The following is a 25873-nucleotide window of genomic DNA, read 5'->3' as shown; positions in this document are numbered from 1 at the left end:
CCAGTCTATAGTCTGGACTATAATTTAGTCTATAGTCTGGACTATAGTCTAGTCTATAGTCTGGACTATAGTCTAGTCTATAGTCTGGACTATAGTCTAGTCTATAGTCTGGACTATAGTCTAGTCTATAGTCTGGACTATAGTCTAGTCTATAGTCTGGACTATAGTCTAGTCTATAGTCTGGACTATAGTCTAGTCTATAGTCTGGACTATAGTCTAGTCTATAGTCTGGACTATAGTCTAGTCTATAGTCTGGACTATAGTCTAGTCTATAGTCTGGACTATAGACTGGACTATAGTCTATAGTCTGGACTATAGTCTATAGTCTGGACTATAGTCTATAGTCTGGACTATAGTCTATAGTCTGGACTATAGTCTATAGTCTGGACTATAGTCTATAGTCTGGACTATAGTCTATAGTCTGGACTATAGTCTGGACTATAGTCTGGACTATAGTCTATAGTCTGGACTATAGTCTATAGTCTGGACTATAGTCTATAGTCTGGACTATAGTCTATAGTCTGGACTATAGTCTATAGTCTGGACTATAGTCTATAGTCTGGACTATAGTCTATAGTCTGGACTATAGTCTATAGTCTGGACTATAGTCTATAGTCTGGACTATAGTCTATAGTCTGGACAATAGTTTATAGTCTGGACTATAGTCTATAGTCTGGACTATAGTCTATAGTCTGGACTATAGTCTATAGTCTGGACTATAGTCTATAGTCTGGACTATAGTCTATAGTCTGGACTATAGTCTATAGTCTGGACTATAGTCTATAGTCTGGACTATAGTCTATAGTCTGGACTATAGTCTATAGTCTGGACTATAGTCTATAGTCTGGACTATAGTCTATAGTCTGGACTATAGTCTATAGTCTGGACTATAGTCTATAGTCTGGACTATAGTCTGGACTATAGTCTATAGTCTGGACTATAGTCTATAGTCTGGACTATAGTCTATAGTCTGGACTATAGTCTATAGTCTGGACTATAGTCTATAGACTAGACTGGACTATAGTCCTAGATTATAGTCCAGTGTAGACGCTAGTATATGCTCTGTTTTGTTTTAAAACACACAACATACAAACCTTTATCTGACAAGTTTAGTCTATTAATGAATCAATTTGATAATTATTCGATTTCATTTTTTATTTTATTATAAAGTTTATATATAACCATAAATCCATATATATTTGATATTTAATATAAAATAATATTTGTAATTATTGGTGAAAAGTAACCGAATAAGAATTGAATTAATAATTGTAATGAATACGCTTGGTATTTAATATTTTCTTTGATATTAAATACAGCATATTTTACTTTAAACATTACAAAATAGAAATTCAATCAATATTCAATCAAATTTCATGTTTTAGTATATAAAATTTTGAATATTTATATGTTTAAGGGTTAATGGGTATTAGTTTAAATAAAGTGATAAATATATAAATAAAGACAATTTCAATGCAAAAACGTTTTAGCACAATAACAAATTAAATCAATTTCAATACGATTAAGAAATTATATTTCTTAAGAAAAAAAAAACTTAAGAGATTCGATTAAAATTATTTAAATTCGGGAAACAAACAAAAGTGTTTCATGATAAACGTCTAGTCCAAATCTTCACCTTTAAATGTTCTTTTAAATTTCAAGATCCTGAGACTTAGGAAATCTTGAAACTAACTTTAAGTTTCAAACTTCTAACTAGTTTCCTTCTTAGAGCTAATAGAAATGTTAATAATTTAGGGTTTTAGGATTCAAACATTGTTAGTACTAAAAGGGACCAATAAAATTGTATACCATAAATGATCTTTTAACTACCAAAATCCCGAGACTTTAGAAATATGTATTAAAATGTTTGAAATTAAACTTTTAGTTTCAAATTTGTAACAAGTTTTTGTCTCGCCTTCTTAGGGTTAATAGTCATTTTGAATAATTTAGGTTTTTAAGGTTAGGTCTAAAAGGGATCAATCAAATCATTATCCCTAAATGATCTCTTAAATCCTAATATCGCGAGAATTAAAATACAAGTCTTCTCTAGCTCACCCTCTCAGTGTTAAAAGGAATATTGATCCAAACAAATCTCTCAAATCCCTAGATTCTGGATCTCCTCTTCTAAAAAAAATAATACTCTGATGTCTATACAACCGAATTTTTGTCTCTATTCCATAGAGTTTAATATAAAAATTCAGTTAAATAAGTTTCTGTTTCTCTTTTACTCTCTCTCTCTTAAACCCACCTCTAGAACTATATATATAGTTCAGGGGGATTTATACGATTCAAAAGCAAAAGCTTTCGAAAAACGAGAGTAAAGAGTATTTTAGCAGTCATTAACGTTTATAACGTCAAAGACTTTTCAGAGATCATTGGTTGCTAACTGACGATAGTGTGAAAGTTCTGTTGCGACCAAGAACTTTCAAAAGATTTGATTAAATGCTTTACTATCTCAACATAAGTATATACCCAGACTTAGAAATACACTAATGTTAAGAGGCCCCAAATAGACGTCAATCGAGTTTTGGTTTTAAAAACCAAACGCATTGACTTTAGTTTCAAAGATTTAGACTGACTACAGACTGGATAATAGTCTAGATTTTTTACTAAACTACAGTCCATATTATGGTTTAGACAACAGTCCAGACTTTAGTTTGGACAACGGTATAGGCTTCACTTTATACTAGACAACAGTCCAGACTATAGACTAGACAACAGGCTAGATTTTAGACTAGACTTTTGACTAGACAGGATAATAGTCTATATTTTTGACTGGACTACAGTCCGGAATATAGACTAAAAAATAATCCATATTATGGACTAGACGACAGTCCAGACTATAGGCAACAATTCATAATATTGCCTAGACTGCAGTACAGATTATGGACTACACAACAGTCCAAAATATAGACTAGACGACAGTCCAGACTATAGACAAGGCAACAGTACAGACTATAGACCGGATAATAGTCCAGATTTAGGACTATACGACTGTCCAGCCTTTAGTTAAGACAATAGTCAAGACTATAGAAATCAACATTCTTGACTATATACTGAATAATAGTCTAGACTTTTGACTAGATTTTAGTCTAAATTATAGACTAGAGTTCAGACTATAGACTAGAGTTCAGACTATAGACTAGACTACAACCTAGGCTATAGACTTGACTATATACTACACAACAGTTCGGATTATAAACTGGATAATAGTCTAGACCTTTGACTAGACTACAGTCCAAATTATGGACTATTCAACAGTCCAAACTACAGACAACCTTCCTCACTATATAACCTTTCCTTTCTTTTTATAGAAGATGTTCTATTTAAAGATTAGCTATTTCCCGAATTCGAGTACTTATACTTAAACGTTTTATGCTATAATGATGCAAATCATAAAATTGTCTTTAAAATAAGAAAGATAAAGTGTTAGAGCGCATAAATAAAGAAACATTTTAGGGAAATTACATTTCCACATTCCTTTAGGAAATAACACATGAATTATCTTTCTTTTCTTTCTGTTTTCGTTCAAAAGATAAATTACGAGTGGGTCGATTATACATCGAATCAATGTTTATAGAATCCTGATAATAAATGTTATATGGTGGTGCTGATGGAGCGTAACTTGGTGAGTTATGATTATTAGTAGTTAAGCTACTAGTTGGACGATTAGTATTAAAGGATGAATTAAGAGAACTTGCTGTAGATGTAGTAGTTAAACTACTAGTTGGACGATTCAATGTAGAAGCTGTAGAGTTCGTTGAAGCAACTGATGTAGCTCTATTAAAGTTAATATTATTGGAAGTAGTTAAACTAATAGTTGGACGATTGATATTATAGGATGAAGTAAAAGAGTTTGCTGTAGACGTAGAAGTAGCTACAGGGGTAGTTTTGTTTAGGGTGGGATATATATTAGCAGTGCTGCTAATTGGTTTATTAGCCCCAATATTGTTAGAAACTGTTGCAGTACTGGCTTTAGGAGCCACTGTTTTGGTAATCGGACTAACAGCTCCAGTAGTATATGAAGATGTTACCGAATTACTTGGCCTAGCTGCTGTATTGCTAGTAAGATTTGTTTTTGGTATTGCTCCAAATTTTGTCTTATTAGTATTGTCACTATTTACCTTTGCACTTGCATGTATATTAGCAGCAATTTTTGTGGGTTTCTTTGTTGCATTAACTGCGTTGGCATTTCTAGCTTTGTTAGCATACACTTTAGTGACCCCAGATGTTTTCTGCTTATTATTGTTGTTATCTTTTCTATTATAATTATTCTTAGCCGAATTTCTATTATTTGTATTGGCCTTATTAGCAGCATTCACAGCTGCTCCATTATTATTATCTTTGTTTCTATTCGCCGTAGTATCGTTGGGAACATTAACGTTTGGTAAACGGAAATTATTTGCATTATTGACAACAGTTGCATTAGGTGTCGAAGCAAATGGTGAAGTATATTGCAAAGGCTGTTGATTAAAATGTTGCTGTTGACTCATGAATGGTATATTTGTTGGAGGACAATGGCCGGCTGTTGGTATTTTGAAAAAGGAATCGTTAGTATTTGAATAAGAACTATTAGACCAATGATGTAATTGTTGTTGTTGTAATTGTTGATGTTGTTGAAATTGTAAGTGTTGTTGTTGCCTTTGCATGTTTTCAAAATATTGCTGTTGTTGTTGTCTCATTTGCATTAGTTGTTCATTTGTATAGGTAACAGCTTTTTTTGAATTTACTGTTGTAGTAGTAGTGTTCAGTGTAGTCAGTGGCACTTTAGGTAATTCATCGAATAATGATTCGATTTTATTTTTTTCAGGCATTTTACTACTGCTACTATTATTATCAACATTTTTTTGTTTACCTTTACCATATTGCTTGGTAATTTTGCCACTTTTTGCTCCGGCTCTATTGTTTAATTGGCGTTTATTTTTGTCTGCAAATTAATAAATATATGTATATGTAAGTAATATTTCGGCAGACATACAGATTAATCTAAGATTAGTCTAAGCTATAGTATATAAACTAATCTACAGGCTAACTAAACTGAACTAGAACTGAACTGGAACTGTACTAGAACTGAACTAGAACTGAATTAGAACTGAACTAGAACTGAATTAGAACTGAACTAGAACTGAACTAGAACTGAACTACAACTGAACTAGAACTGAACTAGAACTGAACCAGAACTGAACTAGAACTGAACTAGAACTGAACTAGAACTGAACCAGAACTGAACCAGAACTGAACCAGAACTGAACCAGAACTGAACTGGAACTGTACTAGAACTGAACTAGAACTGAACTAGAACTGAACTAGAACTGAACTAGAACTGAACTAGAACTGAACTAGAACTGAACTAGAACTGAACTACAACTGAACTACAACTGAACTAGAACTGAACTAGAACTGAACCAGAACTGAACCAGAACTGAACCAGAACTGAACTAGAACTGAACTAGAACTGAACTAGAATTGAACTAGAACTGAACTAGAATTGAACTAGAACTGAACTGAACTAGAACTGAACTAGAACTGAACTAGAACTGAACTAGAACAGAACTAGAACTGAACTAGAACTGAACTAGAACTGAACTAGAACTGAACTAGAACTGAACTAGAACTGAACTAGAACTGAATTAGAACTGAACTAGAACTGAACTAGTATTGTACTAGAACTGAAATAGAACTGAACTAGAATTGAACCAGAACTGAACTAGAACTGAACTAGAACTGAACTAGAACTGAACTAGAACTGAACTAGAACTGAACTAGAACTGAACTAGAACTGAACTAGAACTGAACTAGAACTGAATTAAAACTGAACTACAACTGAACTAGAACTGAGCTACAACTGAATTAGAACTGAACTAGAACTGAACTGCAACTGAACTAGAACTGAACTAGAACTGAACCAGAACTGAACCAGAACTGAACTGAACTGAACTAGAACTGAACTAGAACTGAACTAGAACTGAACTAGAACTGAACAAGAACTGAACTAGAACTGAACTAGAACTGAACTAGAACTGAACTAGAACTGAACTGAACTAGAACTGAACTAGAACTGAACTAGAACTGAACTAGAACTGAACTGAACTAGAACTGAACTAGAACTGAACTAGAACTGAACTAGAACTGAACTAGAACTGAACTAGAACTGAACTAGAACTGAACTAGAACTGAACTAGAACTAGAACTGAACTAGAACTGAATTAAAACTGAACTAGAACTGAACTACAACTGAACTAGAACTGAACTAGAACTGAGCTACAACTGAATTAGAACTGAACTAGAACTGAACTGCAACTGAACTAGAACTGTACCAGAACTGAACTGATCTAGAACTGAACTAGAACTGAACTAGAACTGAACAAGAACTGAACTAGAACTGAACTAGAACTGAACTAGAACTGAACTAGAACTGAACTAGAACTGAACTAGAACTGAACTAGAACTGAACAAGAACTAGAATTGAACTAAAACAGAACTAGACTGTATGTAGTCTTAGCTATAAAATGTACTCTTACCATTTCTTTTCTTTCCAGATGTAGAAGGTTTACTGCTAGTTTCACTAATATCATCCTCTTCATCATCGTCATCGTCATCATCGTCTTCGTCTTTATCATCCACAGTTGTATCCTTATTCTCATTCGAAATTTTATTCTTATTATTAGACTTTCTACCTCCACGTTTTCGTCCACGACTTTTTCTTGAATTTTTAGTAGTTTTCTGCTCTTCTTTTTCGCCATTTTTATTCTCTACACTTAGAGCTTTCATATTATCATTTAAAAGTTTTAGCAAATCATCGTCAGCTTTTGTAGTATTTTCCTTTTTGGCTTCTGCACCTCCTGCTCCACCTGCAAAGCCTCTTGGTGGCCCTATACCACCCACAAACGTATTATTACGTTGACACTCTTTTATTATATACTCAAAATCACTATTTAAACTTAAAGTTTGTGGATTTCCCACCATAATTAAAATAGATTTTGGACGTGATATAGTAACGTTTAAACGCTAAAAAGTAAGAGATTTGTTTAACAACATCAAATTTGAGTATTATATTAATTTAATTAAAACTTACTCTTGGATTATCCAAGAAACCCAAATTACGAGTGCCAGAACGTACAAATGATACAATTATTATATCCTTTTCTTTACCCTGAAACGTTTCCACCGAACCAGTTTCAATACCAAACCATTTGCGTATATTTAGCTCTTCCTGTATGCGTCTATATTGTTTTTTATAAGGCGATATAATGCCAATATCACTCTCTTGCACCGGCTTGCCATTTATGCCAAAATACATGAGATCTTTAACATAATCCATTACTACTTCCAGCTCTCGGAGATTATATAAACTGCAAAAGATTTAAATTAAATTCAATTAAGTTTAAGGAATTTTTGAAATAGGAAAGTACTACTTACCTATGCGATTGATAGTCGGAATGAGAGGGCTCATATATAGCATGGAATATTATAGGATATTGTTTATTACGCGATTTGTGCCAAAGTTCACATGAGGAAACATCATCTGTAAGGCAAATAAAATAATAAAATCGAAATATATATAATAATCTGCTATATATAATTACCCTTCTTAGCAAACGATTCCAAACTATGATTATAGTAGAGACCACTATATAAATTAACAATAGCGGGATGAGAACGATAGTTACGTATCAAACGTGTCTGTATGGTGCGATCATAATCGCCCGTATCAACATCGACACGATAACAATCACGATCTAATAAACGATCCATTAACGATACATCTAGACCCAATTCTTTGGCACGTTTCGATTGTAGAATCGGACCCAATTGTTTATGATCACCGGATATAATTAGACATGATTTCGGTGTCAAAACTGTAGTTATACCTATTAAAGCTTCAGCTTCCATTGAGGCGGCAACCTCATCAATAAATAAATGCGTATACAAAGTTGCACCATTTTCTTGGCGACCAAATTTTCCTGTTGCCAATTTCGCTAAAACCGACAGCGTACACACAACAATACGATATTCATGTAATACCTCGATATCAGGATAGAATTGTCTATTGTACATATTGGAATTTTCCAATAGTTCATCATCGATTGTTTCGGTGCGAATTTCCGATGAACGTGAATAGATGCGTACCATGGCTCGGGGAATATCTAATTGTTTTAGATATTTACACAAACGTAAGGCTACTTCATCGCAAGCACTGTTCGAGCTAGCAGTAACTAATATTTTGGTATTCGGTTTCTTTAAAAGTTGTAAAATGGACTCGACTATGGTGGTAGTTTTGCCAGTACCTAAAATGGAAATGGAAACAAGGTATAGTTTATAGTCGTCTATAGTCTGAATTTTAGTCTAGTTTCCAACCTGAACCTGTCTTTAGTCTAGTCTACAGTCAAGACTATAGTCAAGTCTATAGTCTAGTCTATAGTCTAGTCTACAGTCTAGTCTATAGTCTAGTCTATTGTCTAGTCTATAGTCTAGTCTATAGTCTAGTCTATAGTCTAGTCTATAGTCTAGTCTATAGTCTAGTCTAGTCTATAGTCTAGTCTATAGTCTAGTCTGTAGTCTTGTCTATAGTCTAGTCTATAGACTAGTCTATAGTCTAGTCTATAGTCTAGTCTATAGTCTAATCTATAGTCTAGTCAATAGTCTAATCTATAGTCTAGTCTACAGTCTAGTCTATAGTCTAGTCTATAGTCTAGACTATAGTCTAGTATATAGTCTAGTCTATAGTTTAGTCTATAGTCTAGTCTATAGTCTAGTCTATAGTCTAGTCTATAGTTTAGTCTATAGTCTAGTCTATAGTCTAGTCTATAGTCTAGTCTATAGTTTAGTCTATAGTCTAGACTATAGTCTAGTCTATAGTTTAGTCTAAAGTTTAGTTTATAATATAGTTTATAGTCCAGTCTCTAGTATAGTTTATAGTCCAGTCTGATGTCTAGTCTATAGTCTAGTCTATAGTCTGGTTTATAGTCTGGTCTATAGTCTAGTCTATAGTCAAGTCTATAGTCAAGTCTATTGTCTAGTCTATAGTCTAGTCTATAGTCTAGTCTATAGTCTAGTCTATAGTCTAGTCTATAGTCTAGTCTATAGTCTAGTCTATAGTCTAGTCTAGTCTATAGTCTAGTCTATAGTCTAGTCTATAGTTTAGTCTATAGTCTAGACTATAGTCTAGTCTATAGTTTAGTCTATAGTTTAGTTTATAATATAGTTTATAGTCCAGTCTCTAGTATAGTTTATAGTCCAGTCTGATGTCTAGTCTATAGTCTAGTCTAGTCTATAGTCAAGTCTATTGTCTAGTCTATAGTCTAGTCTATAGTCTAGTCTATAGTCTAGTCTATAGTCTAGTCTATAGTCTAGTCTATAGTCTAGTCTATAGTCTAGTCTATAGTCTTGTCTATAGTCTAGTCTATAGTCTAGTCTATAGTCTAGTCTATAGTCTAGTCTATAGTCTAGTCTATAGTCTAGTCTATAGTCTAGTCTATAGTCTAGTCTATAGTCTAGTCTATAGTCTAGTCTATAGTCTAGTCTATAGTCTAGTCTATAGTCTAGTCTATAGTCTAGTCTGTAGTCTAGTCTATAGTCTTGTCTATAGTCTAGTCTATAGTCTAGTCTATAGTCTAGTCTATAGTCTAGTCTATAGTCTAGTCTATAGTCTGGTCTATAGTCTAGTCTATAGTCTAGTCTATAGTCTAGTCTATAGTCTAGTCTATAGTTTAGTCTATAGTCTAGTCTATAGTCTAGTCTATAGTCTAGTCTATAGTTTAGTCTATAGTGTAGTCTATAATTTAGTCTATAGTCTACTTTATAATCCACTCTATAGTCTATTTTATAATCTAGTCTACAGTCTAGTCTATAGTCCAGTCTACAGTCTAGTCTATAGTTTAGTCTATATAGTCTATTGTCTAGTCTATAGCCTAGTCTATAGTCTAGTCTATAGCCTAGTCTATAGTCTAGTCTATAGTCTAGTTTATAGTCTAGTCTATAGTCTAGTTTATAGTCCAGTCTTTAGTATAGTTTATAGTCCTGTCTAATGTCTAGTCTATAGTCTTATGTCTAGTTTATAGTCTAGTTCGGTATATAGTCCAGTCTATAGTCTAGCCTATAGTCTAGTCTATATTTTATAAAATTGTTACTTACCGGGTGGACCAAATACAATATACGTAGCATCATTACGTGGACCTTCAGCTATATTACGCACCGCTTGTAATTGCTCCCCGCTTATATTTTTATTATACAAATCCAAACTAAAGCAAAAGGTCAAAATTATTTAAAAAAATAATAAAAATAAAAGTTTGAACATTTAAAAAAAATAGATATATATCGACTGTGATCTCTTACCTAACCCTCGATAATGGTCGTGGCATTATTTTAGAAGGAAATAGAAATTTCTTTAAAAAATCCATAGCAATTGGCAACAACTCGAGCGAACGATATTGATAACGAAAATTTAAACGTGATGGCCGACATATAATCGTATATGAACCGTGTATATTAATTTTTTTATCACATTTAAAGCTAATACGACCCGTATTGACAGCCTGTATTAGACCAACAAATGTATTCTTCATACGATTAATATCGCTCTTATTCTGCAGCATTAATTGCATTATATCTTCGGATTTTGCCAAGATATCAGTACGAGTGGTGAGTATTACCTCATCATAAGCTGATAATATATTCTCAATAAAGACACGTTGTTTGGGTTTAAGCTGAAATGTTATAAAAATATTTATAACATGAATATAATTTAAAATTTTTATTTCAATTACCTGAAAACTATATTCATCACCATAACTACGTAATTTTATATTCTTTTGCGTTAATTGCAGATATTGTTGTATGGTGTCCATATCTTCTATTTGCAATAGTATATTTATCGAAGCTCCTATATTATGAGGCTGTAATGTTTTGCCATTACGTACATAGTCGCGGAATTCATTAGATGTTTTCATGAGTTTCTCATAATAGAAATCATCCTTTAAAGCATCTTGAATTTCTTTTGGTGGATAATAGTCGGCTAATTGGAATTTTGGTTTAAAAATTCTAAAGACGAAGAAGAAGTAGTGAAGTTTTTTGTTTAATGCAAGTTTAAAATTTAGTCAAAAATTCTTATAAAATTTGCCTATAGTCTGAAGTCTAGTTTATAATGTAGACTATATGCAGTCGAGTCTAAAGTTTGGTCTATAGTCTGGACTATAATCTAGTCTATAGTCTAAAATATAGGCTAGTTTCCAGTCAGGAATTTAGTCTGGACTAAAGTGTTGTCTTTAGACAGGACTATTGTCTAGTCTATAGTCTACTCTATGATCTGGTTTATAGTCTAGTCCAGAGGTCGGCAAACTATGGCTCGCGAGCCAAATGCGGCTCTTTGGATGTGGAGCTGTGGCTCTTTAGTTTCATACACAAATTTTATTTATTTTATAAAAAAATATTTGTATGCATATTTTAAAATCTTTCCGAATCGATTAACGAGCAATGTATTAAAACTAACAAAACACTTCGCAAACGTTTCTACAATATACAAAACTTTTTAACTTTGCTTAATCGTTCTGTACATGAACAAAACAAAAACAAATACTTTTTATGTGAGAAAGAAAGAACACAATTAGCTTTACGCTCATTTCCTTGCTTTTATTTGTCCCTACAATTATACATTTGAGAATAAATCCTCATTGAGCCATTTGAAATTGGTATTGGATCTCTAGAAATGCAGTTGATCAATTTAAAAAGTAAAGCTTTGTGTTTTGGAAAATTGTCAAAGTTTAAAAGCAAGTTGGAAGATTTAGGTAAAATCTAAAATGAAAATTTAGAGTCATTTTTGAAACTTTAAACAACAAGTTATGATCCAAGCTTTCTAAAGCCATACAAACCTATCATTCCCATTGAATTTGTTCCATGTACAAGTTAATATTGTAAGAAAATGTTTAATTCTTTAAAGTGTTAATTGAAAAGTTCCCTATAAACGAATGGGGTATCATATCAGTGATTAGATAAGATGTAAATCATGATCATACATTCCGAAATTTTCGTGTTTTTCGAATTAAAACATATATTTTGGAAATTTAAAATGTAGTAATTAATTAATAATGTGGAGAATTTTGATACAGTTAAATACTAAAAACTTAGTCTATCTCAAAACTTTAAACTTTAATCTTTTTTTATAAAAAGGTGCAAAAAATTATAAATTTTTATATATTGCACGTTTTAATGACAGTGATCTATGAAAGATTGATATATTTTTGACATAAAATTTTTGCCTATAAATAAGGGACCAGAAAAAGTATTAAGGACCCATCCTTACAAAATTTGGTAATGAAGTTTTGGATCCTATTAAACTTGTTTGTGTTGATTTTCATCACTATACTTGTATTTTAGCCTGTTGTATGTCGGAACTTTCGAAAGTGGACTCCATATGGGGGGAAGGGTCAATTTTGAATCCATCCTTATTAAATTTGGTACAGATATTTTTTTTGTTCTTATAAAATCTGTTTTTTGTCGAATTTTGTCGCTTACTGCTATTATTAAGTCACTTAAGAGCGATAGGGTAATTTTCTAATGGAGATCTAATATGGGGGGTAGGATCAATTATGAGCCGACCGTACCCAAATTTGGTAAAGTGATTATTGTTTCTGTTTGTGTTGAATTTCGTCATAAAATTGCCATTATTAAGCCAGTTATGATAAAATCAAATTTGGAAGATAGATTTTTGTTCTTATACAACTTGTTTATGTCGAATTTCGTCTCTATACTGCTACTGTCAAGTCAATTATGATCGTTAGAGTAATTTTCTGAATTGGGGTTGGTCAATTATGGTTCAATGACCGCAATACATCACAGTAAATTTTTTGTTTGTATAAAAAAAATTGTGCAAAATTTTATCTCGATTGCTGCCTAATTATATCACTGTCGCTCCACTCTAATAAACTGTTATATATTTATATAACAAGTGTTAAAAAACGCATTCGAATGACCCATAAAAATTCTAAAAGTGTTTCTAGTCAAAAATCTATAAGAAAGATTCCTTGCAAAATCGTCTTGTAGATAATTAAACAAAAAATATGTTTTTGAAGTGAATTCATAAAGTATTTGTAATGTTTTAATAAACAAACATTTTGTGGCTCTTTTAAAACCCATGTTTTGTAAACTGTAAATTTTGGCTCTTCAGACTCAAAAGTTTGCCGACCCCTGGTCTAGTCTATAGTCCAATACATAGTTTTGTCTATACTCTAGTCAGTAGTCAAGTCTAGGATATAGTATAGTTCTTAGTCCTAGCCAGTAGTCAAGTCTACAATCTGGTCTATAGTGTAGTAATAGTGTAGACTATCGAGTAGTCTATAGTCCAGTCTATAGTCCCCTATCTAGTCCCTAGTCTATAGCTAGTCTATAGTCTAGTCTATAGTCTAGTCTATAGTCTAGTCTTCTATAGTCTAGTCTATAGTCTAGTCTATAGTCCTAGTCTATAGTCTAGTCTATAGTCTAGTCTATAGTCTAGTCTATAGTCTAGTCTATAGTCTAGTCTATAGTCTAGTCTATAGTCTAGTCTATAGTCTAGTCTATAGTCTAGTCTATAGTCTAGTCTATAGTCTAGTCTATAGTCTAGTCTAGTCTATAGTCTAGTCTATAGTCTAGTCTATAGTCTAGTCTATAGTCTAGTCTATAGTCTAGTCTATAGTCAGTCTATAGCCTAAGTCTATAGTCTAGTCCATAGTCTAGTCTATAGTCCTAGTCTATAGTCTAGTCTATAATCTAGTCTATAGTCTAGTCTATAGTCTAGTCTATAGTCTAGTCTATAGTCTAGTCTATAGTCCAGTCTATAGTCTAGTCTATAGTCTAGTCTAGTCTATAGTCTAGTCTAGTCTATAGTCTAGTCTATAGTTTAGTCTATAGTCTAGTCTATAGTCTAGTCTATAGTCTAGTCTATAGTCTAGTCCTATAGTCCTAGTCTAGTCTATAGTCTAGTCTATAGTCTAGTCTATGGTCTAGTCTATAGTCTAGTCTATAATCTAGTCCTATAGTCTAGTCTATGGTCTAGTCTATAATCTAGTCTACTCTATAGTCTAGTCTATGGTCTAGTCTATAGTTTAGTCTATAATCTAGTCTATAATCTAGTCTATAGTCTAGTCTATAGTCTAGTCTATAGTATAGTCTATAGTATAGTCTATAGTCTAGTCTATAGTCTAGTCTATAGTCTAGTCTATAGTCTAGTCTATAGTCTAGTCTATAGTCTAGTCTATAGTCTAGTCTATAGTCTAGTCTATAGTCTAGTCTATAGTCTAGTCTATAGTCTAGTCTATAGTCTAGTCTATAGTCTAGTCTATAGTCTAGTCTATAGTATAGTCTAGTCTATAGTCTAGTCTATAGTATAGTCTATAGTATAGTCTATAGTCTAGTCTATAGTCTAGTCTATAGTCTAGTCTATAGTCTAGTCTATAGTCTAGTCTATAGTCTAGTCTATAGTCTAGTCTATAGTCTAGTCTATAGTCTAGTCTATAGTCTAGTCTATAGTATAGTCTAGTCTATAGTCTAGTCTATAGTCTAGTCTATAGTCTAGTCTATAGTCTAGTCTATAGTCTAGTCTATAGTCTAGTCTAGTCTATAGTCTAGTCTATTCTATCGTCTAGTCTATAGTCTAGTCTATAGTCTAGCTCTATAGTCTAGTCTATAGTCTAGTCTATAGTCTAGTCCTATAGTCTAGTCCTATAGTCTAGTCTATAGTCTAGTCTATATGCTAGTCTATAGTCTAGTCTCTAGTCTAGTCTATAGTCTAGTCTATAGTCTAGTCTATAGGTCTAGTCTATAGTCTAGTCCTATAGTCTAGTTCTATAGGTCAGTCTATAAGTCTATTCTATAGTCTAGTCTATAGTGTCTAGGTCTATAGTCTAGTCTATAGTCTAGGTCCTATATCCTAGTCCTATAGTCTAGCTCTATAGTCTAGTCTATAGTCTAGTCTATAGTCTAGTCTATAGTCTAGTCTATAGTCTAGTCTATAGTCTTGTCTATAGTCTAGTTCTATAGCCTAAGTCCTATAGGTCTAGTCTATAGTCTAGTCTATAGTCAGTCTATATCCCTAGTCTAGGTCTATTAGTCTAGTCCTATAGTCTGTCTAGTTCTATAGTCTAGTAGTCTAGTTCTATAGTCTTAGTCTATAGTCTAGTCTATAGTCTAGTCTAGTCTATGTCTAGTCTAGTCTATAGTCTAGTCTATAGTCTAGTCTATAGTCTAGTCTATAGTCTAGTCTATAGTCTAGTCTATAGTCTAGTCTATAGTCTAGTCTATAGTCTAGTCTATAGTCTAGTCTATAGTCTAGTCTATAGTCTAGTCTATAGTCTAGTCTATAGTCTAGTCTATAGTCTAGTCTATAGTCTAGTCTAGTCTAGTCTATAGTCTAGTCTATAGTCTAGTCTATAGTCTAGTCTATAGTCTAGTCTAGTCTATAGTCTAGTCTATAGTCTAGTCTATAGTCTAGTCTATAGTCTAGTCTATAGTCTAGTCTATAGTCTAGTCCTATAGTCTAGTCTATAGTCTAGTCTATAGGTCTAGTCTATAAGTCTAGTCTATAGTCTAGTCTATAGTCTAGTCTATAGTCCTAGTCTATAGTCTGTCTATAGTCTAGTCTATAGTCTAGTCTATAGTCTAGTCTATTCTATAGTCTAGTCTAATCTAGTCTATAATCTAGTCGATAGTCTAGTCTATAGTCTAGTCTATAGTCTAGTCTATAGTCTAGTCTATAGTCTAGTCTATAGTCTAGTCTAGTATAGTCTAGTCTATAGTCTAGTCTATAGTCTAGTCTATAGTCTAGTCTATAGTCTAGTCTATAGTCTAGTCTATAGTCTAGTCTATAGTCTAGTCTATAGTCTAGTCTATAGTCTAGTCTATAGTCTAGTCTATAGTCTAGTCTATAGTCTAGTCTATAGTCTAGTCTAGTCAAGTCTAGTCTATAGTCTAGTCTATAGTCTAGTCTAGTCAATAGTCTAGTCTATAGTCTAGTCTATAGTCTAGTCTATAGTCTAGTCTATAGTCTAGTCTATAGTCTAGTCTATAGTCTAGTCTATAGTCTAGTCTATAGTCTAGTCTATAGTCTAGTCTATAGTCTAGTCTATAGTCTAGTCTATAGTCTAGTCTATAGTCTAGTCTATAGTCTAGTCTATAGTCTAGTCTATAGTCTAGTCTATAGTCTAGTCTATAGTCTAGTCTATAGTCTAGTCTATAGTCTAGTCTATAGTCTAGTCTATAGTCTAGTCTATAGTCTAGTCTATAGTCTAGTCTATAGTCTAGTCTATAGTCTAGTCTATAGTCTAGTCTATAGTCTAGTCTAGTCATAGTCTAGTCTATAGTCTAGTCTAGTCTATAGTCTAGTCTAGTCTATAGTCTAGTCTATAGTCTAGTCTATAGTCTAGTCTAGTCTATAGTCTAGTCTATAGTCTAGTCTATAGTCTAGTCTATAGTCTAGTCTATAGTCTAGTCTATAGTCTAGTCTATAGTCTAGTCTATAGTCTAGTCTAGTCTATAGTCTAGTCTATAGTCTAGTCTATAGTCTAGTCTATAGTCTAGTCTATAGTCTAGTCTATAGTCTAGTCTATAGTCTAGTCTATAGTCTAGTCTATAGTCTAGTCTATAGTCTAGTCTATAGTCTAGTCTATAGTCTAGTCTATAGTCTAGTCGATAGTCTAGTCTAGTCAATAGTCTAGTCTATAGTCTAGTCTATAGTCTAGTCTATAGTCTAGTCTATAATTTAGTCTATAATCTTGTCTATAGTCTAGCCTTTATTCTAGTCTATAGTCTAGCCTATATTCTAGTCTATAGTCTAGTCTTTAGTCTGGACTATAGTCTATTCTGGAGTATGGTTTATAGTCCGTAATTAATTATATATTTTAAAATTTACTTACTTTTTATCCGGTAAACGATAAGGATTAATAGAAAAATTCACTTTTGGAAATTCCTCAGAACGCTGTAAACAAGAAAATAACCAAATGTATATTTTTATTTTTTTTATAAAAATATTAAAAACTTTTTTTAAATTTACCATAAAATGATGTTGTTCAACAATATGTGTTTCCTTGTTACTCTCCAGATGACATATCAAAACAATTGGTTGTTCAACGTGTATGGTAAACAAATGTGAATCGACAAAAAAGCGATCCGTACCATTTTCCGGACACTTATAGGGAACACGCATATTGTGGACATAGTAAAATGAACGCGACTGAACAATAATAATTTTATCAATTATTAAATTCTCTAGTTTTGTTTCGAATTCAAAACAAAAGTAATGAGAATTTTTGCAAAGTCTATAGCTCATTTTAAAAATGGGGTTATCACTGGAATGAAAACAAGAATATAAGCAAAAATTGTTTAAATTTTGGAAAATTATACTAACAATTTACTCATGGTGTTTAAAAATTCAAAATCTGTATCATCACCGTGTTTCTGTATATGCTCTTCATATGCATCCATAGTGCTAAAATCTTCTTCACATATGCAGCAGCTCATATTAGTAGGATTATAGTTTTCTTTGCGTAACTGCATTAAGGAGGCCTGATATTCCAAAGGAATTGGCTCCATACTTTCATCCACTTCCAAATTATCTAAAATTTTGTGTAATTTTATTTTTTAATTTTATATTTTTATGATTTTTATATTATAAAGATTAACCTTCTTGTAGAACATTTGATATATTATCCACTAATTCCAGTAATAAGCTTTCAGGAGATTTAACAGTGTCTGTTTTCTGTTCAAGACCATCACTATTTATTTTTAATTTATCCAATTCTTTAATTTTATTATTGCGAAAATCAAATAAACTGGAATATTTTATTTTGAAAAAAGGATTTCCACGGGGAGTGTTGAGTAGAAAACCGCAACGGTGTAACAAGGTGCCAATCTGTGGGTATGAAATCAAATGTTGTTTAGTTTTGTCTAGAACTTTTAACCTGTTTCCATATTTATACATACATCAGAAGAACCATTGAGTTCATTTAATTTTTTTCTTAAATCTTTTGTAATAAATTTGTTATACTCTTCCCGTATTATGGATTTTTTAATAAGCCATTCATTATTGGCGCTTACAAATGATCGATGATATAAACCAAGCACAAAGTTTCCAATTAAATTTATTTCTAAAGGATTTTAATTAATTAATTAATGTGATACAAATATATAAGTTAAAGTACATAAAGACATTTTTATACATACCCCATTGTTCCGATTTGTGAGACTTTAGTTTTGTCTTAGTACCATCATCACGATTTGAAACTGTTGAAATTTGGGTGCCAATTGATTCGTCGCTGGACATTGTTGCTATTTTTTAAAACAAACTATTGGAAAATATAAATTTATTAGTAACAACGTAATATTTAGTAAGTTTTGTTTAATATTAAAAAAAAAAATAATGATGTATTACAACAACAACAAATAACTATATAAAATAAACGATCATTTCTTTCTCATACAAAGTATAATTACAACTACTCCCTGCACCGTTTGCCAATCGACTGATTGTGTTTATTCATGGACTGTGTTGTCAAATGCATTAATATAAATATGTATAATTTTTTTAATAATTTCCACAGAATCTACTAGAATATATATTATAGTCTGAGTTATAGATTAGTCTACAGTCTGAAACATAGAATAGTATATGGTCTGCGCTATTAGTCTGATCTGTAGACTTGTATATAGTCTGATCTGTAGTGTAAAGAAATTGTTTTTCGAATAAAACAAATCTTTAGTAGTTGAGGGGTTGTACGACACTATTGAATGGTTGTAAGACACTAAATATTTTATTAAACTAAAAATCTTAAGTACTACATAGTAAAATCTAAACGTAGACTAGTACACATGCGTAAGTGTTAAACACATGTTTTTTTTAATCCTTATCACTCTATGTGTGTGATAAACATAAACACAATAGAAGGACTTGTGGAAAATACAGCCATTAAATAAGAGATGTTTTTCCTTCTTATCGTTACACATACATGTATATATAGATAACCATAGAAGAAAATGTTACTAGCAGATTGAAATACAGTTATATATAAACACATGTTCAAGTGATTTGAACAGTAAACTTGTCTATAGTCCGATCTATAGACTGATCTATAGTCTGATGTATAGACTTGTCTATAGTCTGATCTATAGACTAATCCATAGTCTGATCTATAGATCAGTTTATTGTTTGAGATATATACTAGTCTATAGTCTGAACTATAGACAAGTCTAAAGTCTGGAATATAGAAAAGGTATGATCTAAGCTATAGTCTAAGATATACTCTACAGTCAGTGCTATATTCTATATACCACAGTCTATATTCCAAGCTATACACTATTCTGTAGTCTAAGCTACAGACTATAGTCTGAGCTATAGCCTAATCTATAGTCTCACATATATACTAGTATATAGTTTGATCTATAGACTATCCCATAGTCAAAGCTATGGTCTGCTTTAAAGATTATTCTTTAGTCTGACATATACATATACTACTTTCGGGCTAAATTTCAATGGACAAAAAAAAAACAATCAGCTGTTGAAATGACTTCAACTTATTAGTTTCATCATCATTGATCCTATACCAGTACCTCGTTTCTGTATTTATATCCTTCACCTTCGTGAGAAGGGTATATATAAGTTTGTCATTCCGTTTGTAATTTCTATAATATAATTTTTCGACCCTATAAAGTATATATATTCTGGATCCTTATAGATAGCGGAGTCGATTAAGCCATGTCCGTCTGTCTGTCTGTCTGTTGAAATCAGTTTTTAGAGGACCCCAGATATCGGCGAGATCCGAATCTTCAATAATTCTGTTAGACATGCTTTCGAGAAGATCGCTATTTAAAATCAGCAAAATCGGTCCATAAATGACGGAGATATAAGCAAAAATCCGAGACAACCTCTGAAAATTTCATAAAAATAGACAATTTTTTTCATGTTTTGATTAATAAGCAACAACAACAACACTGCTTATTCATTGAGTATTTCGTTTCACATGTTTGGATGGCTGTGTGTTTCATTGGCATGTGTATATTGTTTTTGTTTCTTGGTGTATTCAGTTTCGTATGTTTGGATGTCTGTTGGTTTGATTGCGTTGTGTATTTTGTTTTTGTTTTTTTTTTTCGAGTATTTCGTTTTGTATGTTTGGATGGCTGTGTGTTTCATTGCCTTGTGTATATTGTTTTTGTTTCTTGGTGTATTCAGTTTTGTATGTTTGGATGGCTGTGTGTTTCATTGCCTTGTGTATATTGTTTTTGTTTGTTGGTGTACAGTTTCGTATGTTTGATGTCTGTTGGTTTCATTGCGTTGTGTATTTTGTTTTTGTTTTTTTTTGTGTATTTCGTTTCGTATGTTTGGATGTCTGTTGGTATTGCTATAATAATGATGTAATCGGGAAAATTAAATATGTACATAGGTACATAAATTTAAATTTTATAAAATTTATATTTTTTAAATACACTATGGTGAAGGGTATATAAGATTCGGCACAGCCGAATATAGCACTCTTACTTGTTTTTTTTTTTCGAATCGAGAAAAAATTTAAAATATAATAGTCTTTCAGTTTTTAACAGTGTGACTCTGATTATTTTTAAACTGTTCTCATTAAAATTTAATAAGAAACGTTTAAATTTCATGTATTCACCCTGTTTTACACAAGATGATCATGAATTTTTTTTGACAGTTTTTCTCAATGCAAGAATTACAGAAACGGAGCACAGTTTCTATTCTATTGCAAACAAGCGCGGCAACTCTGCTTATTGGCAAAATTGCAATTTGCTAATTGAGAATGTGGAGCATGGCGTTACTAATAAGGTGAAGTAATTTCAAAAGTTGAAGCCAAGGCGAATAGATTATAAATTTTTTTAAATATGGAGTTTGACAGCATCGGTTTTGAGAGGGAATCTTTTTATTAGGGTTCTATAAATCGACTTTCGAATAATCGAACAATCGACTTTTTGTCGAAAAAAGTCGAAAAGTCGAAGTCGACTATTTTGTTCCAAAAGTCGATAACTCGACTATCGTCTATGAAAAAAGTCGAAAAGTCGACTTTGTAAATAAAAGTCGAAAAAAGTCGAAGTCAAAAAATCGGAAAGTCGAAAAAAGTTGAAAAGTCGAAAAAAGTCGAAGAAAGTCGAAAAAAGTCGAAAAGTCGGAAAAAGTCGAAAAGAGACGAAAATTTTAAAAAAGTGGAAAAGAGGTCAAAAACTCTAAAATAGTCGGAAAAACTCGAAAAAAGTAAAAAAATAGTCAAAAAAAAAGTCGAAATAAATCGAAAATAGTCAAAAAGTCGTAAAAAAATCAAAAAGTCAAAAAGTTGGAAAAAGTCGAAAAGTCGAAGAGTCGAAGAGTCGAAAAAAGTCGGAAAAAGTCGAAAAGTCGGAAAAAGTCGACCATTTATAAAATACTAAAAGTCCAAAAGTCTAAAAGTCGACTTTTAAATAAATGAAAAAGGTCGAATAGACGAAAAATCGACTTTTCATAAAATGGAAAAAGTCAAAAGGTCGAAAAGTCGACTTTTAACTAAATGCAAAAAGTCGAAAAGTCGACTTTTCGTTTCAACTATAGAACCCTACTTTTTATATGGAGTTTGACGGCGTCGGACTAAATTTCCATTTACAAAAAACAGTCAAATTGCATGTATAAAAAAAATCATTAATTCGCTCCAAAATTAAATAACTTCACCTTATAATTGAAACATCTTGATGTAGAGTTTAATAATCTCAACAAATATGTGCATAATGATAAGTAAATGTATATAATATTGTGCTATTGATTGTATATTATCAATATGCACGACTGCTAAATATTTATTATACATGTATGTACATATTTATAAACAAGTATAGTCGGCCGTGGCCGACCATATGATACCCTACACTAGTTATGAATATTAAATTTGATTTATTTTTCATAATAAAGCATTTATCTTCAATATTCCCTTGTTCCGATACATTTAAGCAATTTATGGATGAAAAATTAATTTTCTGAAAGAGGCTTTATATGGGGGCTAGGGGCAAATATGGACCAAGCCCGATAAAATTTTGTGAATATTTATATGTACATAATATTTTATTGTGCTGAATTTTATCGCGATATTTGTGTTTTGGGATATTCAAGTAATTTTCTGAACGGGACTTTGTATGGGAGCTAGGGTCAAATGGGGCCCGATCTTTATGAAATTTGGCAGACTTCTATAAAACTTAGTTGTGCCGTATTTTATCGATATATCTGTATATTTAACATAATTATGAGCTCAGAAGCCCTTTTCGGGGGGTTCTGTTCTATGGGGGCTAGGTGAAATAATGGACCGAGTTTAACCATTTTCAATAGGCTACGTCCTTGGGTCAAATAAAACATGCGTGCCAAATTTCATCCAACTATCTTGAAAATTGCGACCTGTACCTTGCGCACAAGGTTTACATGGACAGAGAGCCAGCCAGCCAGCCAGACGGACATAGCTTAATCGACTCAGAAAACGATTCTAAGCCGATTGGTATACTTTAAGGTGGGTCTAGGACGAATATTTTTGTATGTTACAAACATCAGCACAAATCCAATAAACCCTCCCCACTAAAGTGGTGTAGGGTATAAAAATTGAATTAAGCAAATGGCGCATACACATTCATACTATATGAATTTTGTTTAGTATTTATGGGAAGGGTGGGGGGTTATACATAATATTGTTTGCCAAATTAATGATAAATATTATTAAAATGTATTTAATTTTTGCTAGCAATTATTGCTTTGTTTTTTTTTTTTTTTTTGCTAAAATTGATTCGTTGAGAAAATTGGGTATAAAAGTTTATGAGCTCCAAATTCAAAGTCTTAACTCGACAACAATTCCTCTTTATACATGCCAAATTTCATTCAAATCGGACAATCGGAAAATCGGACGTTTAGAAATTACAGCTTAATTTTCATTTTTATTTTTCACCCATCACACTGTTTATCGCCTGTCGCTTTACGGCGGCAGTTGCAATTGTAATCCTTGGGCAAATTCGAGTTCTTTTTGTTTTGTTAAAGTTTGTATAAATCTTTTATATAAAGATAAATTTGCTTATAGAAAATCATTTATATACATAAATAAAAGCTTTTATATCTATTTTTAAATAAAAATAACCACAAAAAACACTTTAGAACAAAAAAAAAACTGATTTATCTGCATATTAATAATTTTTTTTTTGTAAATGCCAAAGTCTAAACTTTTTAATTACTTTTTTAATCACTTTCAATTCGTATATTTTATTTAAATAAAAGATTTATCTTACTTTTAGCAAACAATTTTCACAGCGTATACAATATTTTTAATAATAACAAAACTTTAGTCGAAATTTTTTATAAAATTTATTTGCTACCCGTACCAGTAATGCACTTGTGTTCGCAATAAAACAAAATGTCGATTGTGTATGGTGCACAAAGTGAAGAAAACCGCAGTTTTTAACAAACAAAGCAATTTTAATGTGTGGTTCCCCTTTTTTTATTTATAAAATGACACGAAGATAATCAGAAACAGTGTTGATAAAAATGTTGCCACATTTGAAAATGATGTAAACAGAACAACAGGTAAAGCCAACTTTGGGTGATGCCAGATTTTTTTTTTGATTAGCGCTGTTGCCCTTAAATTAATTGTACAAATAAAATGAAAAACCGGCCAACAAAATTTGAAATAAGTCGAAACTTAGAGACCAAAGCCGCGTGAATCTGGCCTCAGAATTCCTGCATTACATCTTATCTTTCAGATATCGTATTATAAATATTTAAAAATTATATTTTCTCAGCAAATAACTAATAGTTATTTCTAAACAATTAAAAAATATTTTTGTGAAAAAATATATTACAAATTGTCGACAGATTTGACTTTTGGACGACATAAATTTAAACATAAAATTTTGTAAATAAAGATTTCTTCGCGCTATTATAACGTCTCAAATATGACCAAATTTTTTTATTTTAATCTTTATGACATGATATCTAGAAAATATGGTGTGATGGATTAAAGATGAGTCCAAATTCGGTAACAGCGCAGCTTAAAAAAAGTTTTAAACAAAATTTTAAGTTAGAATTAGAATTCTATAATCATGTGTTTAAAAATTAGACAGAAAAAAATAATACATAACTTGAATGAATTTTGTAATAAATAAATGAACATGACTTTTTTTCCCCAAACCATTTTCATTCAAAATATTAAAACTTCATAGAATGTATTAATTTGAACCTGACTGAATTTTTTTTAATTTTTACTTTTTTTCATAAAGAAGTACAAAATTTTCCTAGGAAAATTTCAAACATTTTTTTAACAAATAGAAAATAAAAACATATTTGAAATATTTTAAGTCAAGGCTTCTAGATTATGTTTGAAAAAATAAAAATTCATACAGTTTAGGAACTTATTCTTAAATATTATTAAAGGTATTTTCAGACTACAATACTGAGTATTAACACACTTCAAATTAAAAATATTATGAAAATAATTCGCATTTTCAAAAAATCAATCCGAAAAATACATTTTATGTTTACACTATAACATTTGTAATATTTTTTATCCAATTTTCAATTATTTATGCACTTTTCGTTCTTATTTTTAATGTATTTTACACTTTTTGTTTGTTTTTTATTGTATTTATAAAATACATACCGAATACGTTTGAAAATAAAAAGTTTTTGAATTGTTTTAAAAAATTTATGAATACCGACCGTATGCCAAAAAAATCAGTAATATTTTTGAAAATCAAATTACAAATTATATTTAGACTAGTAAATTGTATTATGATACAAATATTCTTGACAAGTATTAATACTCAGTATTGTAGTCTGAAAATACCTTAACTTTTATCAATGAAAGCAGTTCATAATATTTATGCTCAAACTTTTTTCTGTGTAAATTATTTTGATCCATAGTTTTTTTTTAATTTTTCATTATAACTACTTTTATTTATTTATATGATTTATATTATATTTGGTTATTATCGCTGCTTTTAAATACATATATGTATATGTTCTTTGTTTTTTAGCATCATAGGTAAGGTTTTGAAAAGTTTGCGTGATTTTACAAATTAATTTAATTATTAGATTTCGTGTTGTTAAAAATTAAAGATAAAATCATAGTAATTCATATTGGTTTACCAACAATTATAACAATAAACTGGGGTTTTCTAAATAACTCTATTATTTTAGAGATCCTAGAACTTTGTTCTACTAATCTTTTAAAAACTAATTTGGTTCAAAAATTATAAATATTTAAATTTAATACTATGTTTTCACTTTTTTGTAAGATCCAAAATTAAATTAATTAATAAAGTCTCAAAAGGTCGAAGGAAACAATTCCCAAAAATTTATGTGAAAATCCCAAAAATTGTATTTTTTACAATTTGCAAATTGGGTCCCACTCTAAGGGCTGGGATAAATAGGAAACACATTAAGGCTTCTGAAACTACTTTCAATTTTCTAATCGCTGCTTTGGAATTTTAGAAGAGGTAACCCAATGCTGAAATTTTGTAAAAAAATAGTTCAAGCTCCGAATGGACTAAAGGCAGACATATTTTTTATATCAAAATAGAATTTATTTTAATAAAATGGGTATTGCCACCGTTTCACACAAAAACACCAAAACAGCTTTCTATGCATTTTTACATTTCCTTAATGTTAACAAAATCCACGTCACCACTATTTTACATTCAATCTACAATTATACTTACTATTTAATTTTTTTAATACGTAAAATTAAAAATCACTTGTAAATATTAATTTTAACCGGATTTTCTTTTACAATTTTCTAAACAATATAATTACGAACTTTTTTTTTATTTATTCACTTTTATCCGTCTCTTAAAGCGAACGTGAAACTAACCAAGCGATTTATTTTACTGTGAGTTATAAATAGAGAAA

At 31.2% G+C, this 25873-nt stretch overlaps 1 protein-coding gene across 4 annotated transcripts; it reads right to left on the bottom strand.

Moving 5' to 3' along the window:
* Positions 1 to 1162: 1162 nt before the first annotated feature.
* LOC119604470 lies at positions 1163 to 25728 on the bottom strand. 4 transcript variants are annotated; one of them, XM_037957112.1, is made up of 15 exons: positions 25684 to 25728; positions 18190 to 18311; positions 17950 to 18113; positions 17650 to 17878; positions 17375 to 17582; positions 17021 to 17315; positions 16884 to 16945; positions 10767 to 11040; positions 10336 to 10706; positions 10135 to 10241; positions 7587 to 8288; positions 7420 to 7525; positions 7076 to 7352; positions 6522 to 7008; positions 1163 to 4927 (listed from the first exon to the last, which is right to left on the bottom strand). In XM_037957112.1, exons 2-15 carry the CDS (start codon positions 18287 to 18289, stop codon positions 3483 to 3485), a joined length of 4827 nt encoding a protein of 1608 aa, XP_037813040.1. In that variant the 5' UTR covers positions 18290 to 18311; positions 25684 to 25728; the 3' UTR covers positions 1163 to 3482. The 4 variants fall into 4 exon arrangements, with proteins under 4 accessions (XP_037813040.1, XP_037813036.1, XP_037813039.1 ...); XM_037957108.1 differs by lacking the exon at positions 25684 to 25728 and adding an exon at positions 23257 to 23391; XM_037957111.1 differs by lacking the exon at positions 25684 to 25728 and adding an exon at positions 18447 to 18652.
* Between the last annotated feature and the right edge of the window lie 145 nt (positions 25729 to 25873).

Source organism: Lucilia sericata, unplaced genomic scaffold, assembly GCF_015586225.1.
Source record: "Lucilia sericata isolate MDLA Ls3-8-SP2 unplaced genomic scaffold, ASM1558622v1 Contig000398F_arrow, whole genome shotgun sequence".
In the NCBI taxonomy this organism is placed as follows: Eukaryota; Metazoa; Arthropoda; class Insecta; order Diptera; family Calliphoridae; genus Lucilia; species Lucilia sericata.
Note: the sequence above shows the minus strand (reverse complement) of the source record. Positions and strands in the feature narration are given on the sequence as shown.

Bases quoted from the DNA above. Each gene is read 5' to 3' on its own strand.
- LOC119604470 (XM_037957112.1), bottom strand. From the start codon at position 18,289: ATGTCCAGCGACGAATCAATTGGCACCCAAATTTCAACAGTTTCAAAT. The intron at 17,583-17,649 runs GTTAATCTTTAT...ACAAAATTTTAG, and splicing joins ATCAAATGTTCTACAAGAAG to ATAATTTGGAAGTGGATGAA. The intron at 7,526-7,586 runs GTAATTATATAT...TTTGCCTTACAG, and splicing joins GGAATCGTTTGCTAAGAAGG to ATGATGTTTCCTCATGTGAA.